Source organism: Nematolebias whitei, chromosome 7, assembly GCF_014905685.2.
Source record: "Nematolebias whitei isolate Nwh7 chromosome 7, NemWhi1, whole genome shotgun sequence".
Taxonomy (NCBI): domain Eukaryota; kingdom Metazoa; phylum Chordata; class Actinopteri; order Cyprinodontiformes; family Rivulidae; genus Nematolebias; species Nematolebias whitei.
This window is the reverse complement of record NC_056504.1, coordinates 39,709,710-39,732,961: the sequence shown is the minus strand read 5'-3', so window position 1 is coordinate 39,732,961 and position 23,252 is coordinate 39,709,710. Positions and strand designations below refer to the sequence as shown.

Here is a 23,252-nt window from a genome sequence, read left to right as displayed (position 1 = left end):
AAGGGAAGCAGTAAAAGGTTGTTGAGCAGCGGCCCGTTTGAATTAAGGAGGGCTGAAATGTGAAGCACCCTCAACTGCTGCCTGAATAAAGACTGATGGTTTGTTGGGCTGACTGGGAGAGGAGGTGGCACATTACTTCCAACTTTCCAACTCCAGACATCGTAACGATCACGACTTTAGCTTGATTTACACTCCACAAGTTAAGAAGCCTGCTCTCTTTGAAGCAGTTGTGAGACCAAACTGAGGTCATTTACCGGTAGTTCTCCAAGGAACTTTGAGAGCTCACTCTCAGCACAAAGTATGGGCAAAACATTTTTCTTTCGGAGGTTTGGATCAAATATTGTGTGATTGGCCAGAAATGCGAAGTGGGGGTGGTTAATGCAGCCATGTTGTCCTGTGAGCTGCGCAGGAACCAGTGTAACCACAGCAGCATCAGCTCCTGGGAGCTAACATTAACTTTTAGAATCTAAAGTCGCTTTGCCATTGATAAGTGCGACTCGAGCCGGTTCTCATCTTATTGGTTCTTTTCTGGCGTAGCGTCATTTTCCTGTGAGATCAATAAAACTCTCATCTTATAGGTGACTTGACTATGACCTATGACTTGTTTCCCCACTCTGTGGGCAGGATGTTCAATGAAAAGTGGACGAGAATCATAACTGTAATCTGACTTCAATTTATTAAAACTTAGCCCAGCACTGCTGAAAGGTCCAGGTGTAGCCATGCTGCACCATCATCTCCAATATCTCACTGTAAATTTGCTCCGTCCAGCTCTGATCTGCCAATAAAGACAGGAAGGTCTGGACCTTGTCACTGGTCCATGGCACTTTTTATGGAGCTTCCATACTGAACTAGAAACTAGAAAACTAGAAGTAGTGCGGTGTGGTGCAAAACCAATGCGTGTAGAGACAATGGCAACGCGTCATAATATTTGCAGCTTCTCTGTTAGTCTCTCCTGGGCCTGAAGCCATGTCATGCATGGGCGCTGCTGAATGGCCGGACTTGAAGGTCGCCAAAATCATGGCCGACATCCAAAAATAAGATGTTTTCCTCTTTTTCTATCAATTGAAAAACTTCCACATCTGTGATTGTCGTAACAACCTGAGTTATACTTTCTTACATTGCATGCGATTGTTGCTTTCTGTTGGCGTCCCACAATGGCGCTGTAGGGGGGGGAGTGGCTTCCTGGAGATCAACAGTGAGGTTTCTCTTGAAGTATAAATTATTCCTCATGAAAGAATAGCCTCTCTGCTACATCAGGGAGAGGATCTCTGCACTTCTCGTGGAGTATGAATCTGGTTTTACACCCAACTGAATGAAATGCTCCCAATGACTCCAGCCAAGCTTTCACCAAATCCTCACCATCAAGAAAAGCTCCTCACCAAAGAGCAGCACTAAAGTCCACCTCTTATAAAAGCAGCGCAGTCAGGAGATTTGGTTCTGGTTTGTTTTGCAGTGTAATGTACATTTCTTGTGTGATAAACTACCATCCAGTCAGCTTTGCAGTCTTTATCTCTCCTAAAAGGCAGCGAGTTTCTGTAAAGTTCAGTATTTCAAGTTCAAATCCAAGTTCAAGTCAACTTTATTGTCGTTTCCATCACATGTGGAACATGAGGTGGAACAAAATTGTGCACAGGGTCCCAGTTACAACCGAAAATAGCAAAATATAAAGTATAAAAAGAAACAGTAAGGATCTAAAATATACACTAAGATATCAACTAAACAAACGCCAAACAGTACGTTAAAAGATCTAAGATATACCCTAAGCACCAATAATGTAAAAACAATACGGTGTAACAACAGCAGCCCGAACATCAAATTTATCTCCCTGCTCAAGCCATTTGTTTCTTCATTAAGTAAAGGAGTAGCATTTCTTGAATAAATGCATTTTACCCACCTCCTTTTATGTCAAAGTTTTAGAATAAGAGCAACTTATGATGAGCTATAGCTATTTCGGTCAAATCTTGAAAAATAAAAATGATGCGCAGTCTCATGCAATATTGAGATATCGGACAAATGTGTTAGTGCTCGGAGAATGTGTTGAAGATGACTCTCAGGTACTACCACAGCAAACTTTAGCTCTATACCAGTAAATCCACTGAGGTATGGTCATTTCTGAGTAGTTTAAGTCTGATTAGTTGTCGCAGCCATTTTAAACAAGGTAACCAGCAGTAGATGGATATCCAGTGATAACTTTCTAATAGCTTCATTAAAATTTGCTTTGTGATTCACGAGATATTAAATGTGCAAACAAACACGCACGCAACTTTGACAGCGGATAATAAGCACCCAGTCCGGCCCAGACAGTTATGTTCTGGATATTGTGACCTTCAGATCATGACCTTCAACATGTTTTTTTCTCAGTCTGGTTGATCTTCGTCTCATTTGTCCAAATGGTTTTGCTCCAGAACGGCTCTTGTGTTTGTTCCAAGTTGTTTTGAGTGAAGTCAAGTCTGACGTCTCTGTTCTTGAGGCTGTAATGAATGAATTAACCTTTTGGTGAACTCGCTGTATTTACCTTTAGTTTCTACCCTGCTACGACTAAATTAGGTTAGTTATTTAACCTGCAGGCTTACAGCAACAGCTTACAACTCAAAGGCCATATTTTTCTTTGGTGTGCCTCCTTGATTAAGGAATGATTAAAAGCCTGGCATTCCTTGAAGGAACGCATATTCCTTTCAAGTCTTTCATGCATCCAATGTCAAATTATAATCATATACGTTGAGAAATTATGGAGCTATTAAGTCAAAATGTAACATAAATTATGGAGTCTGTGTTGGTGGCGTTGTACTCATGTATGTGTTATCTAAGGTTGATTAGCTGTGGTGGCCATCTTGAATCAGGTTAACTCCAAAAGTTAATCAGTTGTAGATGTTTTTCCAGTGATTACCTTCAGATAGTTTCAGCGGACGGAAACAACTCATAAATGACCAACACTTCTTGAATTAACTTGAGTTGATTTTTTAAAGTGTGAACAGCATTTTCTAACAGCGTGACATTACGGGTAATCAACAAGTATCCTGATTTACTGTGGAAGTCAATACGGGCAGTTTTGTGGATAAACCACAGAGCCTGGGTTTCCCTAATCACCAAAACAAATGGAACTGAATGCAGCTTGATTGATTTTTAGAGCAGACAAAGGCAGACGGAAGCAGACTTGTGTTTAATTCGTGATGAATCTCCTCTTCCAGCCTGTGAACCCTAATGTTGTGAGAAATAAAACTAAAGTCGAGTGAACGCCAAACAGCTCGTGTTTAATGGAAAAGTCAACTTCTCAAACTGAACTCTGAGAGGAAGAAGAAGGAGGAACAGAATGCGCCGACTCCTACACAACAGATTTACTGCTATCTGAATCCAAGTGGTGCTAAAAAAGATCATCTAAAACAACAGCGCAGTTGTCGGTGCATTTATGTTTTTCTTTGTTGCAGGAGAAGCAGGTCAAATAAATATTAATAAGTCTGACCTTGTCTGAGAAATAATCGTGTGAAAGTGTTTTATTGGCTTCTTTGGAGCAATCGGAGCGAAAAGGGATCAGCTGTAATAACCACAACACAACAACGCCTAATTCCTGCTGCGCCTGTGGAGTCAATAATGAAAACTGCTTGTGCAGCTCAATGTCAAGTGAAGGATATCAGTCCAGAGGAGTCCCAGTAAACCTCCAGTCCCCCCTTTTCTCTGACGTCTCCATTCTGCAGGACAGCTGACGATGCTGCACGGACACAGGTCATTCGTACTCATTTTCAGAACGTGCCTCTGGATCCCCTGATAACACTATTCTGCTGCATCTGAAAACCTCGAGACATTCTTCAAATTCTTCCCCCACTGCAGGGCAGCTTTGCAGCCACCGAGAAGGTCCTCATCCAGTCAGGACATTTGCATATCAAAGGAAAACCTCTGTCAGCACAACAGCAAAGAGATATTAGCGTGCAGAAGCTCGAGGCGCTACTCAAACACACATTTGATAAATGTTGAACATCCGGCAGCACAATAACAGCACTGCTGTTCATTCAGATGTTTAAAACAGAAGAATTAACAGCTGAGTCATATTTCAAGAGTCACAGCAATGCAGAGACATCATGAAGGGTTTTATATTAATTATAAGTTCTAAAAGTATTTTAATTTAGATTCAACATGATAATATACGACACAGTTTATAAAATACAATTTTCATTTCTGCTGAAATCAGATGTTTACATACACCTTATAAAAAGAAACGAAACAGGTTTTTTGCTCACATTAAATCAGACTACCGTTCCTGTTTCAGGTCAGTACAGATTCACCCTTTTTTGTAATACAGTAGTCCCTCGCTACTTCGCGGTTCGTTTATCGCATACTCGCTCTATAGAGGTTTTTCAAAATAAGATTGGACATGACACACAATTGGCTGACTGATGGATGAGCCGCACGATCGGCATGGAATTTTTATTCAAAATAAATTATTTAGCACCTCCTGCATCCTCCTCCACCTTTGTGCAACCCATACTGCAGCTGATCAGCTGTGCTCCGTGCAGTGTGGAAGTGGGCGTGGCCAAGCGTGCTTGCAGGAGGCTAAGAGCAGCAGAGGCAGGGAGCTGAAATCATGACATTCTGTACTCTTTTAGAGCATTTAGTTGTGTGTATATATATATAAATAAATACTAAAATAAACTACTACTTACTACTTGTAGTACTAGTCCTACTTCACGGTTTTTCACTTATCGCGGGGCTTCAGGATACGGATCCCCCGCGATAAAAGAGGGACTACTGTGTTCTCTAAATGTTCGTATAATGAGAGAAAATAATTTGCAACTTTCTTCAAAGTCATCTGTTTATATACGTTTTCTTAGTATTTGGTAGCTTTGCCTTTAAAATGTATGACGTGTGTCAAATGTTTTGGGTTTCCTTCCACAACTATCTCCCAAAAGTTACCTAGAATTTCACTGGACAAAACTGGAAAGCCCCCACATCGGTGTGAAATCGCTCATTACAAACGTCAAAGGTTTTCTTCACTGCAGCTAGTAGATGAACAGTAACAATGGCGAATAGCTGAGAGCTCTTTGTGCTTCTCACCCTTTGCAGCAACCCGTCTCTGTCGTCGGTCCAAACAAACGTTTGTGTATTCATTATTTTGGATGTAAATGCAGTGATGGGTATAATTTCACTAATCCACCAACTGTTAAAAGCGGAATTCATTTTTATTTAGCGATTTTGTGTTTTCTCTAACTTTGGAAACCGCTAGCAGAATTAGCTTCTGATAGATCAGGTTTCGCCAACTTTAAGTTGACAAACTTGTTCCTGTCTGTTGTGGGCATGTCTCAAAGAGTCTGTTAGGCATGCTAGTTTACGAGGTATAACAGGACAAGACGTGACTGGTCAGCGCAGCAGCAGCTAGCTGTAGGTCTTCTCATGCTCAAAACTGAAGCGTCTATGCGCATTCGCCTGTTGTCAAAATGCAAAAATCATAGCGCCAGCTAATGGCCTGGTCCCAAAACTACAGCTGATTAAACAAAATCAGCAATATTGTGTAAATGTGTAACATTTTAACAATCAACATAGAAATAATGCTAACGTTTCCAGAGATTGTTCCTGTAGGCCACTTTGCTCACATGCCTTTTCAGCTCTGCCCACAGTATTTCTATGAGACTGAGATCAGGGCTCTGTGACGGCCACTCCAAAACACTGACGTTGCCGTCCTTAGACCACTTTGTAATTAATTTAGCAGTATGCTAAATTTATTACATTGTCCATTTGAAGACGTATTGTGCTCAACCTTTTATTTCCTGACTGATGTTTTAAGATGTTGCCTAAATTTTTCCACATTTTGTTATTTCCTCTGATGCAATCTATTCTGTAAAGTTCACACCCCAACAGTTGGACACTGCCACCCCGCACTTCACAGTTGGGATGGTGTTCTCAGGCTTACAAGCTGCTTCCCTTATTATCCGCAGCAGCCTCGGCACCATCCATGGTCTATCTATGCTCGTATATACACAAAGCAACATGGACATTCTTCAGTTATGGAAACAGCAATTATCTAAACAAACAGCATCATACAAAAGTGAATCAATTTAATATCAGCTAATGTAGAGATCTTTTGAGGAGTTGTTTTATAAACTTAAAAAATACTCAAAGCCAGGCCATCGTTTGGTTGGCCAAAGCTTTTGCTACACTTCCTTGTTCTATGCCTGATAAGGTACAAAATGATAAGTAGTTGACAAAACATCCCTTCGAAGTTGACTGGACTATCCTTTTAAGGAAGTAAAACCCAGAAAGTTCAACGTTGCAAGGGACAATTTCAAATCACGAACAATGTCAAAACAGCTGTTAAAGGTTCAGCTCAAATGGTAAAAATAAAATTTTATTTGGAACTTGTTTGAAAGTCCAAGAACCAAAACGCCGATAAAAAGGGGCAACACCAGTAATTATCCAAAAAGAGAGGCTTGTGTATTATTACATTTGTCCCAAATGGCATCTACATGCTGGTTTGGTTTTATAAAAACAAATACAACAAAGCATGTCGAGCGCATATAGAAGTGGACTCAACCCCATTGAAGATAGCATCCCAAAATTATTTTGTAAAAATATAAAGTCCTGTTCCCAAGCTGTTCATACAGTACATCTAGGAAAAGAAGCATTACAGAGTGAACATGTTAAGTAAAATATTTTTGGAAAGACATTCTGGAAACCAGTTGGCTTAGATCAGAACGTGCGCCAATAGTAAAAAAAAAAAAAAAAAAAAAAAAAAAGTGTTTATGAATTTATCTCACTCATTCATCAAGCCATATAAAGATTGTGGAAGCCCATTACAGCAGCAGCTAATGAGGAAACCCTCCACTTATTTAGTCTGGCTCCTTCCTGTCAGCATCAATATGAATTATACAAGAGATAAAACAATCTAAGGCTCCTGAACTGCAGGGTTAGTCACCCCCACCACCCATACTTCCCACCCTTTGTGTCTAAAAGTCTAAAATTGACAGGTTTAAGGGCAGAGCTTAAGCATGTGAAGCCAGGTTGCTGTGAAGTCTCAGTCGGACACTAAATGAGTGCAACAAACTGGAAATGTCAGAGACTACGATAATCATAATGTGAGCAGCTCACAATGTCAGACAAGTGTTTTCAGGTAATGATTTCTGTATTTGAGTTTAAAACAGGGCAACACAGCCTAAAATCTTGAGACATTTAAACTATATATTCATTCAACCTTTATTTATACAGATTAATCACATTGAGCCTCGGAGACTCAGTTACAAGTGATTATATATATATATATATATATATATATATATATGACAACAGTGGACAAGAAAGACAATAATAGACAATCATAAAAGATGCATAAAATAAAGATTTTCTTCTTTTTTTTTTACAAGTGAAAATAAAATATTTAAAAGAAAATCCATTCATCCATCCATTATCTTTCCCCCCACTTCTTCCATTTTGGGTCACGGGGGTCGTCGGTACCCATGTCCAGCAATCACTGTGCGAGGGGCGGGGTACAGCCTGGACAGGTTGCAAGTCCATCACAGGGACACACAGAGACAAACAAGACAAACAACCATTCACTCTCTCACTCACACCTAGGGACAATTTAGAGTTACCAATCAGCCTAACATGCATGTTTTTGGTCTGTGGAAGGAAACCGGAGTACTTGGAGCAAACCCACACATGCACGGACAGAACATGTTAACTCCACCCAGAAAGACATCCGGACCGGGATTTGAACCCGGGACCTGCTCGCTGAGAGGCAGCAGCTCTACCAGTAACAAAAAAACAGCTAGAATGTAGGGCGGTGTAGAAAACTAAAAACAAGAACATATCAACAGTTCAACCCGATGAGATGTACAGTAATATATACCAGTACACATATTTCTTAGGTTTCTCTTGTATAAAAAAAGGGGAAAATTAAATGTTGCAGACTTTTCTTCTTTGAAACAGGCAAATAAACTCAAACTGCTGTTTCCACCGCCTAGTTTTAAAACGATGGCTCACTGCAACAAAATCATTAAATATAACTGGATAACCTAAAAATTACACTTCAATCCGGGCCCAGGATTGATCTAAGAAGTCCAGGATGTGACTTCCTGGACTGAATTGTGATTGTTGCAGTGACTTTCAGGATTTCTTGGTTTTGTTTTGCTCAACATGTTCTGTGTAAAATCTGAACCATCACATGATGATATTTCCAGTGCTGTTGTTCTTGGAAGCAGATTCATTCATCTGTTCTTAAATCACCGTCTGAAATGTGTTAATCCGAGTCGACACTTTACGTTTTGTTTTGCTTTCACCGTGCTCCTGTTCCTCTCTCCTAACACGTGGCAGCTGTGCACCAAGGACACTTTCCTGGACAGGTGGGGGGATGTGATGTCTACAAGTGGGACATTGTAAAGTGTATTTTCTTGGTGAATAAGGAGCAGATGGATAAAAAGTATAGAAAGTTTAGACCTGATGGGCACAGTCTAGTATTTTAAGAAACCTCATACAACAAAACATGAAATACAATCAAGATGTCACCCACCCCCTCTTGAGCAGGTTGATGGCCCCCCACAGCCAAATGACCTTAAAAACATAAATATGTTGTAGTTCAGTCAATTTTGCAAACACTGAGCTAAAATTTGATGTGGTAGTAGCTGAGACTGATCCCCAAAACATTTTCTGAGTGCTTATAGATTGCATTGGTTAAACTTTTGTCATTAAAGTTAACTTTGTTTGTCTGTTAGCAAAACATCTTATGGACCACTGTTAATCAACGTTTTCAAGAAACAACAATAGAGATCTATCACTGATTCACATTTGGAGTGAACCTAATTTAATTCAGGATGGCAGTAATAATCTTGCTTCTTGCTCAGTTAGTATTACAGAGGCTGAGCTAAAATGTTGTGTGGTAGTAACTGAGCATCACTCACATCACATCGTGTGACATTTCACAATATTTGGCTTGACTGAACAGCTACATCTCCATCATTCCTCAATGTGAAAAGGTCTTAAATTAAAACTCTGGCATGAAAAGCAGCGGGCGACATGCAAGTCCTTCAAGGAACGCTCGGCCTTTATTTGAACAAAAATATAATCTCCATGTTTCCCTCCCTACAGTTTGTTGATGTTTCCTTTAATAAGACGACACTTAACCTGAGGTTTTATTGTGTCCAGTGGTTTCAGACCAAACCATAAATGGGTTAACTCGAGGATGAATAACAGGCCTGGTGAAACTCTTTAAAAGACAGCAACACCAGGGGAAACAAGTGGTCACAAAAGACAAATGGGGTGGGGGGGGGGGGGGGGGGGGGTTGCTCCAGACAGAGCCTGCTCCCATTGTCTGCTGGGACAGTGAGGACAAAGCTGGACAACGCTAAGATATATGCAAGCAGTGCAAGACCTCACCCCAGTGATGTGCCGACCCTAATCCCAACCATGCTCCCCCCACGACACACAAATTATGTCATCCCACCCGTCCTCACCCGGACCGTCAGAGCAGCGAGGCCCGCAGGAGGATGTTCTTGTGCTGAAAAACAAGAAACCGGATCCTCTCCGAGCGCATCTGTGCCTCATATCAAAGGACTTAACGACGACGCTATCAGTTTTTAACTCACTTGTGCTTTCAGACCAGAAGGGGCCCCTGAAGTGATTCACATGGAGGATCAGGCTCCGTCCTCCCTGCAGAAACTTTATACGTGCGGCCGTTTGACCGCTGACTCCTGTAAAAAGGTCTGCGGAGTGAAAGCAGCAGGCGGGACAGGTCAGTGTGTCCCAGAGCATTACAGGTCTACAGAGGGACCTTACATGCTTCAATGGAAACAGGGAGAGGAGGAGGACAGTTGCTCTTTAGAACTTTATGTGCCTCCCCCTTCCCCCCACCTTCGCCCCACAATAGAGGCCTTACCCGCTGTCCCCACCCACAAGGAATTTCTCAGGCATTGCTGGGTTCGCCATGACAACTGGGTGCTTAATAAAGCATTTCTCTTAGGCATTTTTCTTTTCACTAGGGAGGTGGAGGGGGGGGGGGGGGGGGGGGCAACAGTCAAAGGAAGGAGGGAGGGGAGGTGAGGATAAAGGGGGAGAGGGTGGAGGAACTAGAAGTGATGGGAGGGTGCAGGGGTTAGAGACAGAGTCGAGTTAGGTAGGAAAAAATAACAGTTACAGAAAACAAAGCAAAAAGACAAAACCTGAAAACAACGCATTTTCTGCAAGAACGACGCCTGAACCCTGAATGACGGCTGAAGTTTGTGGAAGGAGCTGAAACTGAGTTGTTCAAGTTTAAACGAGCAGAACGAAGCCGATACGAACAGAACAACCCCAAATGATCAGAACACGAGCAAAACAAGCTTAACGGAACAAGAAAAAACTGAGACTAAGCAAAAATGCGCTCAATTGTAGCTCAAAGTTAAAATGAGCAAAACCATAGCTAAAAGCTAAAATTAGCAACACCAAGCGTAAAAGCTAAAATTAACTAAACCATAGCTAAAAACTAAAATTAGCAACACCAAAAAATATAAAATTAACTAAACCATAGCTAAAAGCTAAAATTAACAACACCAAAGGAAAAAGTTAAAATTAACTAAACCATAGCTAAAAGCTAAAATTAGCAACACCAAGGGTTAAACTAAAATTAACAAAACCATAGCTAAAAGCTAAAATTAGCAGCACCAATGGTAAAAGTTATAATCAACAAAACCATAGCTAAAAGCTAAAATTAGTAACACTAAAGGTAAAAGTTAAAATTAACAAAACCATAGCTAAAAGCTCAAATTAGCAATACCAAAAGTAAAAACTAAAATTAACAAAACCATAGATAGAAGCTAAAATTAGCAACACCAAAAGTAAAAGCTAAACTAACCAAAACCATAGATAGAAGCTAAAATTAACAACACCAACGGTAAAAGCTAAATTTAACAAAACCATAGACAGAAGCTAAAATTAACAACACCAACGGTAAAAGCTAAATTTAACAAAACCATAGATAGAAGCTAAAATTAATTAAATCAAAGGTAAAAGTTAATTAGCTTAGCAACTCCAAATGAGTAAAACAAGACAAAATGGAGGAAATTCTGTATGATGACACACAATTCAGAGAACAGTGTTTTTGAAGGAATTAAAAACATCTCAAAGCATCTTTATTGATATTTTTATTTGTAAATAAAAGTAAATAAATCAAACAATATAAAGATTAACAAACACTGACAGTCAAAGCCCATGAATCCTGATCGAGGCAAATGTTTTAACATATGAATGATTAAAGTAGTACGAAGTTTGCAGAGGTTGTTTGAGTGCAAAGATGTCCAGAATAAAACCAAACATGAAGACAATGGTGTGAAGCAGCATTTAGTCAGTTAACGTGAAAGACGATGATGTTACAGAAAACGGCAACAAACATTCCACACAGATCTGCGAGTGCGACTAACGTCACCTGAGGAGGGCAAAGGCTGGAAGAACAACGGGTGGACTCCAGTCAGCGAGCGTTACGAGCTGTGACTCGAATCAAGTGAGAAGAAACACATTTATCAACCGTAAAGGACACGGAAATCCAAGGAGAGCTTGAGCGAATAACCACATCACAAGATTTGTGCAGCTTGATTAGTTAGTGTTACATCAGGCTTCAAGTTTTAATGGAATCTGATGAAATCCCACTGACTGAATGAACGACTGCTCGCCGTCTCCACTGGTTTAATGTTGCAGTTGTGTCTAATGCAGCTACATTTTATTATTGGCTTCTAATACGAAAGGAGGCTGGATTTGAATGTGTGTCGTCATTTGTTCATCTACATCTCATCATGGAAGCAATAAGTCCAGGACAGAAACCCACCCTTCTCTCCAGCAACACTTTCCAGCTCCTACTGGAGGACTAAGAGATGTTCCCAGGCCAGAGAGGATACACAATCCCTCCAGCGAGTTCTGGGTCTTCCACTCTTTCCAGTGGGATGTGCCCTGAAAAAAAAAGGAGACGTCCAGGAGGCGTCCTCATCAGAAGCCTGAACCACCAAACTGACTCCTTTGCTGTGGAGAAGCAGCGGCTCTCCTCTGAGCTCCACCCAGATGACGGAGCTCCTCACCCTGTCTCCAAGTCTGAGCCCGGCCGCTCTACGAACTTGTATCTGGGATCTCGTTCTTTTGGTCATGATCCAAACAGATCGGCAAATCGAGATTTTTGCCTTTCAACTAAACTCTTTCTTCACTAAGACTGACCGACTCAACACCCTCATTAGTGAGGACGAGGCTCCGATCCGTCTCCCGCTCCATCCTAACATCACTCGTGAACAACACGCTCAGAGACTTCAACCCCTCACTGGCAAAGACTCCACCATTTCCAGTCGAGAACCACAGCCTCTGACTTCGAACAACCTTTATTGCCATTACTCCTAAATACAAACAAAATTTGGGTTTGCTTCACAGAGCAAAAGTTAAATATACAAAATGTACATCCGCAACTGATTACCCTTTGAAGTCAGTTTGATTTAAGATGGCCACTTCAACTAATCAACTTTAGCACATATAAAATTAGCTATAACTCAGTCAGTCCTACAGATGTCGAGGTAAAACGGTGTGGTGGTAGCAGATTCCCATCACTTACTCCAACAGGCCACACACTTGCATTGCTTCAAACTTTGGCATGAAAGGTGGCGGATGATGTGCATTCCTTCAAAGAAAGTTTTATCCTCCAAAGACAAAAACCAGCAGACTCTCAGTCTCTTCTGACAGACTGCAGCTTTAACCGAGCCAAATTATCGGTGAACATGACTCATTCAGGCATATTTTTGCGTTTGCCTCGGGTCACTGGGTTGAACGCCGACTCGTTTGTCTCATAAATGTCTCAAAGTGAAGAAGTCCTGACTGAGCATCTGCAGTCACTTCCTGCCTTCCGACAGTGACCTGAGAGACGAGGTACCTGCTGTCCACGCATGTGAGCGGTTGTACAACCTGCAGGAAGATGTGAGCTGAATCGGTGCGCTGGCATTAGTCACAGAGGCGTGTTTGGTAACTTTCTGCGCTGGGGGGCTTTCAAAGTGAGCAGAACGAGAATAATCTGGGATTGTACTTGGAATTTGAATCAAAAGGGCAAAGTTTGTTCTTGAAGTAGCAAAGACGAGGTGTTGAGCTTGTTTTGGCAGCACGGGGAATTTAAACGTATCAGTTCCAGTCCCACACTGGTTACATTATGATGCCAGGAATGCATTAAGGTTGACATAAAAACAAAACTGGCAGCTACCCATAACAAATACACCTCGTGTTCCAACTACTAAGCATAATTCAGCAGTGGGAGGTAATAATTAGCTTTACTCTCTATATGAAAATGATGAGAGCCTTTCGGATGAAAGCAAAGCGTGGGGAAAGGGGGTGGGGGGGTGATCGCTGCCATCAAATGCAAACACGTACTTATGCAGGCTCACGCTTGCCTGGGAACACGAGATGAGCCCCTGCGTATGTCAACACCGGTCTGACAGATCCCAGGATACAGATGCACACATATAATCCTGCAGATGAAAACCCGCCTCTCACCCCACACCGTGACCAGGGTTCCGAGGCGAGAGGAAAGAACCGAAAGCTTTTCCGTCCTCAACGTGGCGGAAATTTTAATTGCGACTCCGTCAACACAAGCCTTGGATCAGACACACCAGGACAATGATGAGTTTATTATGAGTCTTATCGCTTCTTCAGCTCAGTACGTGCACACCGGTGCAGTAAAGCTGCCTTCTTAGCTGTAATTAATTCGTTAACATTACATATTAATGCACGTGCACACAGACTGTGTGCACAACAGGCAGAACATCCTCGAGCTATGTGATTGTGAAACATGCTGTGTGGCTCTTGTTTATGCTTCTGAATAATTATAGAGCTCTCCGACATTTTGACCTGCTGGAAAACGTTTTTCTCTTAAACATTTCACTAATACTCATTTATAAATCAAAGGCCCAGCATTCCTTGAAGCACTGCACAACGTCCAGCGAAACAATGAAAATCTCAGACTAATCGCTGGATAAACATCAACAAGTGGTGAACTTTTGGAGTCAAGATGGGTAACTGGATTTCACGGACATTGAGATAAATTTAACGGGTTAGTAGCTGAGACTATTTTTAAAACTTGCTCTGAACACTAATAAAACACGAGATCTTTGTTGAGGGCGGCACGGTGGCTCACTGGTAGAGCTGTTGCCTCTCAGTGAGAAGGTTGTCAGATCAAATCCCGGCCCAGGGCCTTTCTAAGGGGAGTTTGCATGTTCTCTCTGTGCATGTGTGAGTTTTCTCCAGTTTCCTCCCACAGACCAAAAACATGCATGTTAGTCTGATAGGTAACTAAATGGTCCCTATAGGTGACAGTGAGAGAGGGAACGTTTGTTTGTCTCTATGTGTCCCTGTGATGGACTGGAGACTTGTCCAGGGTGTCCCCCGCCTCTTGCACAGTGATGGATGGACTATGCCTGTCACGATAACAAATTTTACTGGGCGATTAAGTGCTTTAGAAATGATTGCGCTAAACGATAATATTGGTTGAAATTTGACAATAATTAGTAATTATTGTCAAATTTAAGAAGAAATGATTATATGTTTTGTGTGTAGTACCTATTTTCGACCACCGGATGCAGTAAAAGACTATTTGAACCGAAAGATGGATAATGAGGGAGCAAGCAGCGTGCGTCTAAGAAAAATGGGAGGGAGGCCCCTTGACTTGACATGGGCTGTCTCTCTTCGGTTCTCAAAATGGTGGATGCTTGGTGTGGTTTGAGCTCTTTAGCATAGCATTTGTCACACAAACTTTTAATAAAAAAAATCAGTAAACAAGTTCTCAGCTTCTTTTTGCAGAGAAAAACAACTTTTTACACGAAGGCACGGGTTTCAATCGTGAATTTTGGGGCTTCGACAAGACGGAGGTTTTTTCCCCGAGGTCGGCCTGCTAGCTTAGCTCGTAGCTTAGCTTCTCAGCTCAGCTGCTTAACGATCCAAAAATGTGATTTTGGATGGTTAAAATGGATTTTAAAGAGAAAGGGAGGGGTCAGTGAAGAGCACCGGAGTTGAGCCTTTTGTCATCCAGTGTCTTCAGTAGAAAGAGACACGAAGAAACGATACAGCCAATAAATGAAACTCATTTTCATTTATCATGCGATTAATTGATTTATTTCTTATTGCGACAGGCCTAGGTTGGACATGGGCGCCAGTGACCCCTCTGGCCTGAAACGTATGAAGCGGGCAAAGATAATGGATGGAAGATCTTTGTTTAAAACTTTATCACTAAAGGCGGCGGGTGATATGCATTCCTTCCTGGACAGAAAGTTTCATTACAATTTGTATTTATTCAAAATGTTAGTTTCTTTTTTCTTATAAATTAAATAATTATTGTTATGCAGACAAGGTCTACTATTAACTAAATATTACAACTGCCTGTTTGACTGAAGTGCAGATGAAAGAAAAATAAACTAATAATTTACTCAAATACTCTTTATAAAGTAAATACTTCGGGAAAAAAAAGCTTTTAGTCATCCATAATTTCTTTAACTTTTTCATCCAAGGAGATTTTAATGTAATCTTTCAAAAATGTAGTTTTTAAAACTTATTTTCTTTGAACCTTGGCAGCCTCTTCACTTGATTTATGTTCAGTTTTTAACAGTTTCATATATAATTGTTAGATCAATTGACTAATTTAGGCATGAAGCGCTCCTAAACTGAAGGGATGAGCAGAGATGTGTTAAAACATGACCAACAACTGGGGAAAAAACTATTTTAAATAGGATCTTTAGGTGTTTTTAACCAGCATGCTCTAACAAAACACAAAATGTTCCCACTTCTTTATTTTAATTAATGAAATATGCTAAAAGTAACACAGTTGGACTCGTACAATAGTACTTCTGCACCAACAAGATGCAAAGTGTAAACTGAAACATTACTATAGATGATCAGCTGAAGGATTAAACATCTCTCTCCATTTCTTCATTTATTTTCTGTTGTGAAAATATATATTCCTTTACAGATGTTTTTTTTCTGAAGAAGAAGAAGAAGAAGAAGCCTTAATATAAAAGTAAGGATAATGTAAAAAAGAGGTGTGGTTTAAAACTTTTGCTCCAATACTATAAATCTGACGTCACAGCAATAATTGAGGCCCAGTTTTACTTTATAAACGACTAAATTCAACTTAAGAATGACAAGAAAGTTACCATAATTTATCCATCAACCAGTTTCAGCGTGATGGGGACCTGCGCTGATAGAAGAAGTTAATCACAACCCAGAAACAAATGTTTAGGATCTTCTACGACGAGGAATTCCTCAGCAGAAAGAGAACGAGAAAGGGAAGACTCGGGAGGTCCCTGGAGACACAGGCCTGTGGAAATTGGGGTCAGCAGATATAGGAGGAGCCCACCTTCCTGCTCCTGCACCCCCTCCATCAGCTCCTGTTCACTGAAGCCCATTTTGCACATGAAAACTGTAAAAACGTGACACGGTCGTTCACACGGCAACGCTGTAATCACAATTGTTTAGACAAGGAGGGGAGCGTTGGAGTAAACGAGATTGCAAGCTTGTGATCAGGAGAAGTTGGAGTCCACAGACCGGCACAAAGAATTTGTGTGGGAAAGGAGAAGCCCCCACATCTGCTTCCATCCATATTTGCCTATGTGCCCTTGAGCAAGACCCTTAACCGTCCAGCTGCTCCCTGGGTGCCCTCTGCTCCACGTGTGCGATGGAATAATGCAGAAAATGAATTTCCCCTTTGGGGCTTGAGTACAATAAATAAATAAAAGACATTAAACTCTGTTTTTCCTCACAGCTGCCACACGCATACACAGACACCTTAGTCTTGAGTGACTGGGCTGCTGCTACTCATGACTTTAAGTTATAAATCTAGAAAGATGCGGGGAATTCTAGACTTGACTGCAACCGTAGTTCACAGGTGCTACTGCCCCTTTCAGGTTAATGTGTTTTCCCATGAAATTATACTACTGTATTTTTCGGACTATAAGGCGCACTTAAAATCCTTTAATTTTCTCAGAAACTAACAGTGAGTCTTATCATCCGGTGCGCCTCACGTGTTGATTCTGGTTGTGACCTCGAACCGATTTTATGTGGTACACAACAAATGTTTTAGTTTCACTTAATGCGCCATATGTATGAAAACAGACCCGTTCATTGACGTTGCACCTTATAATCCGAAAAATACGGTAAGAGGTTTGAAAACGTCCACTCTGAGACCTGGACCTAAAACGTTTCAGCATCAGAGAATCTGTTTAAATAGACAAACAATCAAAACGAGGACTGTTCTGATTTTACTTAAAAACAGCATCGAATAAACTGTGCGACACCTTTTACAGTACGACTATACCACCACGCAGCCTTTGTACACAACATGTCCCCCCTGTCCTCCTGTCTCCCTCTGTGTCCTTCTGTCTCCAGCAAGGCTGCTGACACATAAACCCCAGCAGGTGCGGGACGCGATGGGGAGACCCGGTCTCTAATTGGTCCTCAGTGGAGTCACAGCTGTTGCCCCCAATCACAGCCCGGTAGGAGCTCCAGCTCTGGCCCCTCGATCGACAGCCCACTATTGTTGTCCAGAGAGACTAAGCTGAGCTCTGATCTATCACACTAACCACACCAGTAGCTGCTCCCCAGTATCATATCATCAGCAAACAGAAAACTCCATCAACACCATCAGACACAGAGCTCTACACATCCACAACCCTCATGGAGCTCCTTTAGGTTCCTGCTAGTTGTGTCTCATTTCATTTTTTTTTTTTTCTCTACACTTCATAAAATTTGATTTCTCTCTCAAACTGTGTCAAGGTCAAAACGAGGACAGATTTACAGCAAATTCCACTAATGCCAATTCAAATCAAAACACATGCACGCAAGCATTATGTGGGTGCAACTCGAGTTCAGTCCTAATTTATGAGCCAATAAAGCACATTTGTGTTAAAATACAAATATAAAGAGTAAAGTCAAGCAAGTCACCATTTTAAGGCATTACAAAATAAAATCATGTTCGATTTTAGCTAAAGAACAAGACACCTGTCAAACAAAATGAGCCTTAATGAACATTCTCGCTCTGAAAAAGCAATAAAAGTTTGATCATAATTGAATTAGGTCTGTCAATGTGTGTGGGAGTGAGGGTATATAAGCAGTTATGGGCCGTGATCAGTCTGCCCACTGGAGTGAGGCTCCCACAGGAAGTAGACGCTCAGACAATCAGCTGTTCGAATTCAGACTGAATCAGGCTCGTGTAAAAACAGTCACTGATGAACGGCAGATTACATCATCACAAAGAACAGCCTAAACCATTGCAATATTTTACAGCATTTCTTCTGTTGTGATGAGCTTTACAATTCGTCTGCAATGAATATTAATACTCCCTCATGAATTATTCAATCATAGATCAATTTTGCTCAGATTGTCATTATTCTGTGAAGTGAAGTGAAAATAAGTGGAAAGATGGAGCATACTAATGAAAGCGGATACACCTCACCAAGCCTGCTCTCTTATTACCACTCACTGGGTGGAGTCCGTAATTATCTAGCGGTCTCACCTGACACCGAGATCCTCATGGAGGCCTCCAGGGGCCGGTTGTTATCCAGGGCCTGGCTGAGCTGGATCTCCCCCGTGCTTTGGTTCAGGAGGACGAGGTTGAGCTCATTTCCCACCTCGAATCTGTAGTGGAGCTGATCTGAAACGTCCGGGTCATAGGCCGGGATGCGTCCGATCACTCCGGTGGGGAAGCTGCTCGATTCATCCGTCACATAGTTGTTGAAGATGATCTGGAAGTTTTTAAGCACCGGCACATTGTCGTTCTTGTCGACGAGTTTGATGTGAATGGTGGCTCGGCTCACCAGAGGGGCAGAGGTGGCCTGGACGACGATGACGTACTCAGACTTCAGCTCATAATCCAGATCTATTAACGCTGTCAGTTCTCCAGAGAAAATATCCAACTGGAAGACCTCTGGGATGTTTCCCTCCACTATCTGGTACATAATCTGAGCATTGCTGCCTTCGTCTGGGTCTGTAGCTGATATGTGGGCAACCACAAGGCCTATGGGGCTGTTCTCTTCTACCATGATGTCAAACTCATCTTTTTCAAACACAGGAGGGTTGTCGTTCACATCCATGATCGTTACGTGAATGTTTACTGGCGTTTTCAGAGCAGGAACACCTTTATCCACAGCGAAAGCCTGCAGGCTGTAAACAGGCACGTTTTCTCTGTCTAATCTGCGCAGCGTGCGCACAATCCCAGAGGTGGATTCTATTATGAAGTCCCCATCTCCGTCCTCCCCGCCTTGGAAAGTGTAGAAAACACGACCATTGAGGCCAGAGTCTCTGTCGATGGCAGAAACCTGTACCACGCTGGTGAACACTGGCACGTCTTCCATCACAGAGCCCACATAGTGGTCTCTGAGGAACCGGGGTGAGTTGTCGTTGACGTCGTTCACGAGTATCTCCAGGTAGGTTGTGTCAGACTTCTGTGGGATGCCGTTGTCTCGAGCTGTGATGGCTAATGTGTAAGAAACCTGGTCCTCGTAGTCCAGCTCTATCTGTGTGGTGACAGCTCCCGTATCGGGGTCAATGTCAAACTGAGGGATACTGTCATCCATGTAGTAGGTAATGCGTGCATTCTCGCCTGTATCCTCATCAGTGGCGCTTATTACAACCACGGTGGTGCCCGCAGGTCTGTCCTCGTTGATGTTGACTGTGTAATGGGAGCTCTGAAACACAGGTCGGTGCGTGTTGGCGTCTGTGACGTTCACGAACACCTTAGCAGTGTCAAACCGAGTGCCGTCGCTGGCAGTGACCGTGAGGATGTATTGGCGTTCTAGTTTGTAATCCAACGGCAGTGCCAGTGTTATGAGCCCGCCTCCGCTCTGACTCGTTATGGAGAACCTGTTTCGAGTATTTCCACTGGATATCTGATAAGTCACCACACTGTTAATGTCCTGGTCCACAGCTGACACTGTCACCACACTAGTCCCCACAGCCGCGTCCTCATTCAGACGCATGTGATATGCCTTCTGAGTGAACTCTGGGTTGTTGTCGTTGACGTCTAGAATGGTCATGCTGATGCTGGCTGAGGAGGACATTACAGGGTAGCCATGATCGCGGGCCTCCACTCCAAAGTTGTAAAAATCTACGCTCTCTCTGTCCAGCTCATCTGCCACTACAATCCACCCAGTACTGTTATTGATGGCGAAGGGAAAGCTTGGCATTGTTTCAATAAGGAGGTACTCCAGCCTGGAGTTTTCTCCCGAGTCTGCATCTACAGCTTGAATGTGGATGATGGAGTAACCCAGAGGAACATTTTCTAGCACGGTGGCCTGGAAAGGAGTACTGACGAAAATAGGAGCATTATCATTGACGTCCAGCACCTGCACCGTAACCAGGCCGCTGATGTTGGACAATGGGGGCCGTCCACCGTCCTGAGCTCTAATCCTTAAGGTGTATTCTTTGTTGGCTTCGTAATCCAAGTGACTCACCAGGTCCAGTTTACCCGTCTGTGCATCAATGTAAAACTGTCCTCTGGTGTTTCCGCTCATGATGCTGAAGTGGACCATAGCGTTGCTCCCTCTGTCCTGATCTGTGGCAGTGACCTGCAGGATCTCAGTGTTGGGGGTCATGTCTTCAGGCACCTGGACAATGTAGCGTTTCTCACTGAACTGAGGAGCATTGTCATTGTCATCTTCTACCACAATGTGAACAGTGGCCGTGGCGCTGCGGGGCTCGGGGTCTCGACCCTGATCGTTTGCCTCAACTAGCAGCACATAGGCCTCCACCTCCTCCCTGTCTACCAGACCTTTCGTGCGGATCACACCAGACCTGGAATCTATCTCAAAAACATCATTGGACCCGTTACTATTGAGGATGTGGTAGAGGATGTTACCATTAACAGGTGCATCTCCATCTGTGGCCCTCACAGTCAACACCTCATAGCCAATTTCTAAATTCTCCCTGATGTTTTCCTTGTAGTCCTGCTGCTCAAACACGGGATCGTGATCGTTGGTGTCGCTGACTGTGACAGTGAGGGTGGCCATGGCCGTACGCCGGGGAACGCCGTGGTCAACGGCTGTTACACGGAACACGTGGGTGTCTTTAGTTTCTCGGTCCAGCACCTCCACCGTCGACACGATGCCACTGACAGGATCCACAGCAAAAAGATTGTTTGAGCGGCTGTCAAAAAGAGCCTCTATGAAATACTCCAACCTGCCCGCCTCCCCCTCATCCACATCCATAGCTTTGAGAACGACAACTGAGGTCCCAGCTGGCTTATTCTCTGACACTGACACTTGATACATCGGGGGCTGAAACTGGGGGCTGCTGTTGATGCTTCTCCTCCTCCTGCTCACAATACCTGAATCAAATCGAGCTTCCTTCTTTAAGAGTTTCTGTAAGTGGCCCTGCCTGAATGGCCCCTGTCCCACGCGCCAGTGGATGGAGATGGTGTTCACATCGAGTCCATTTCCTGTGAGCACATCACAGAACATGTCCAGCTCAAACAGGGTGTCCTGCCTCCAGCACAGCGTCTCAGACACAAACAAGCCCCCTCGTGAGAAGTAAAACTCGCGGCTGTTGGCCACCTTGCAGCGAAGCGGGGGGCCAGGCAACAGCCCCCCCACTGGAAATAAAGCAGACTCTGCTCGGTGGCACTCTGAGGAGCTGTGGTGCCCGAGCAAACTGAGGACCTCCATGTCCCACTGAGGTTTCCTTTTACGCGCGTGTGAACAGTTCCTACCGTGAACATGCACGTCGTACTGACTGATGAGGAGGTGCCTGTGGCCGGAGTCCGCGCAGTCCGCCACAGTGAGCAGCGTGAACGGGTTCGACTGCAGTAGGGCGCACTTTATGGAGTCCGACACGAACACGACGCCCGCCGCCGCGTGCGGCTCCAGAAACCGCTGCGCGAACGCAGGAGCGAGCACCTGATCCAAGGCGCACCGCGCGCCGCGCTCCTCTCCGGCCACCACCGTCCCCCGAGCAGCATCCTCGCCGATGTGCACGGTGTAACTGTGCGCCAGCGAAAGCAACTTGAACCAGCAGACGAGCAGCCGTGAGTCCAGCCTGGTGACGCGCATCGCGCCTCGGGTCGGGTTCGGGAAGTGCGAAATTGTGCGCGGCTCCTTATTTCTTCCAACTTTCCGCCTGCGAGTTTGGCCCTTTGTGCAGCAGAGCCATGCTCTGTCCGGCTCACAGGAGGGAGGGGGTCCCGCAGTCACCTCACATGGACGGACACTCTCACAGACCGCGGCGGTGCACGTCCGCTCCGTGCGCGCAACTTGGCTGAATGATTTGAGAAAAATGGCTCCTGCTCCCTCCTGCGCCTCGAGACTTCTCATTAACATAAAGTCTATGTGTGTGCGCGCGCGTGCGGAGAAACAGTTGAGAACTTGACACAAGCTCCGTTAGTAGATAAATGATCATTTCCTCAAAAGCTTCTTTAACACAAAACAGCAGCAGGACTTCAGACTCGGATTAATGAGTTCACTCCTCAACACCGTATTCAGTTGTTTTATTGTTTTATTTGTTCACCATAAATAAATAAATAAATAAATAAATAAATAAATAAATAAATAAATTAAAAAAAAATTGTGTGCGCGCCAGAGAAAAGCGCAACTTTTACAAGACCTTCAATGAATGCATATCGCCCACGACCTTCAGGGCCAAGACGTTTGGAACTAAAATCAGTTCATGACTCTCACCTACATCAATATTTGTGACTTATCGCTTCTGTGTTGGAAAAGTTGGATTATCTGTGGCAGCCGTCTTCAAGTTAATTCACTCCAAAAGTTCATGAGTTATAAATTATTTCCATTCAATGATTACTTTGAGAGCTTCAGTAAAACCCATCCAGTGGTTCATGAGAGATTTTGCTAACAGACAAACAGGGTGGAATTCACAAAATTTCAAATCAAAGATCCCGTGCTGAGGAGTGAAGTGCTCAGAGAAGTTGAGGATGACTGTCAGTTATATAACAGTGTGTGTGTGTGTGTGTGTGTGTGTGTGTGTGTGTGTGTGTGTGTGTGTGTGTGTGTGTGTGTGTGTGTGTGTGTGTTGTGTTTGACTGTACACACACCAACACACAAAATACATTATTGCTCACCTGCTTTCAAAATCCTTAGTGAATGTTTGACATAATTTTAAAGTCCAAAAACAAATATTTGCTGTAAATTTGCTCCAAATACCATAAATATCGTGGACTTGGAGGAGGACTCGTGAAGTCCTAAAGATCTGCTTCCTAAACCAGAAACCCTGATGCAAATATCCAGTCTCTGTTGAAAGCTATGATGCTGCGTTCAGGTGCAGAGACACGTGGCCCCTCAGAGAAGCTA

The 23,252-nt window shown here is 43.2% G+C and overlaps 1 protein-coding gene across 1 annotated transcript in view; it reads right to left on the bottom strand.

Annotated features, from left to right (window-relative positions):
• celsr2 (cadherin, EGF LAG seven-pass G-type receptor 2) overlaps window positions 1-21,998 on the bottom strand; it is a 91,892-nt gene extending 69,894 nt beyond the window's left edge. The window contains exon 1 of the mRNA XM_037679860.1: window positions 18,470-21,998. Coding sequence (XP_037535788.1) covers window positions 18,470-21,998 — 3,529 coding nt within the window. The remainder of the gene's footprint in view (window positions 1-18,469) is intronic.
• Window positions 21,999-23,252: the final 1,254 nt, after the last annotated feature.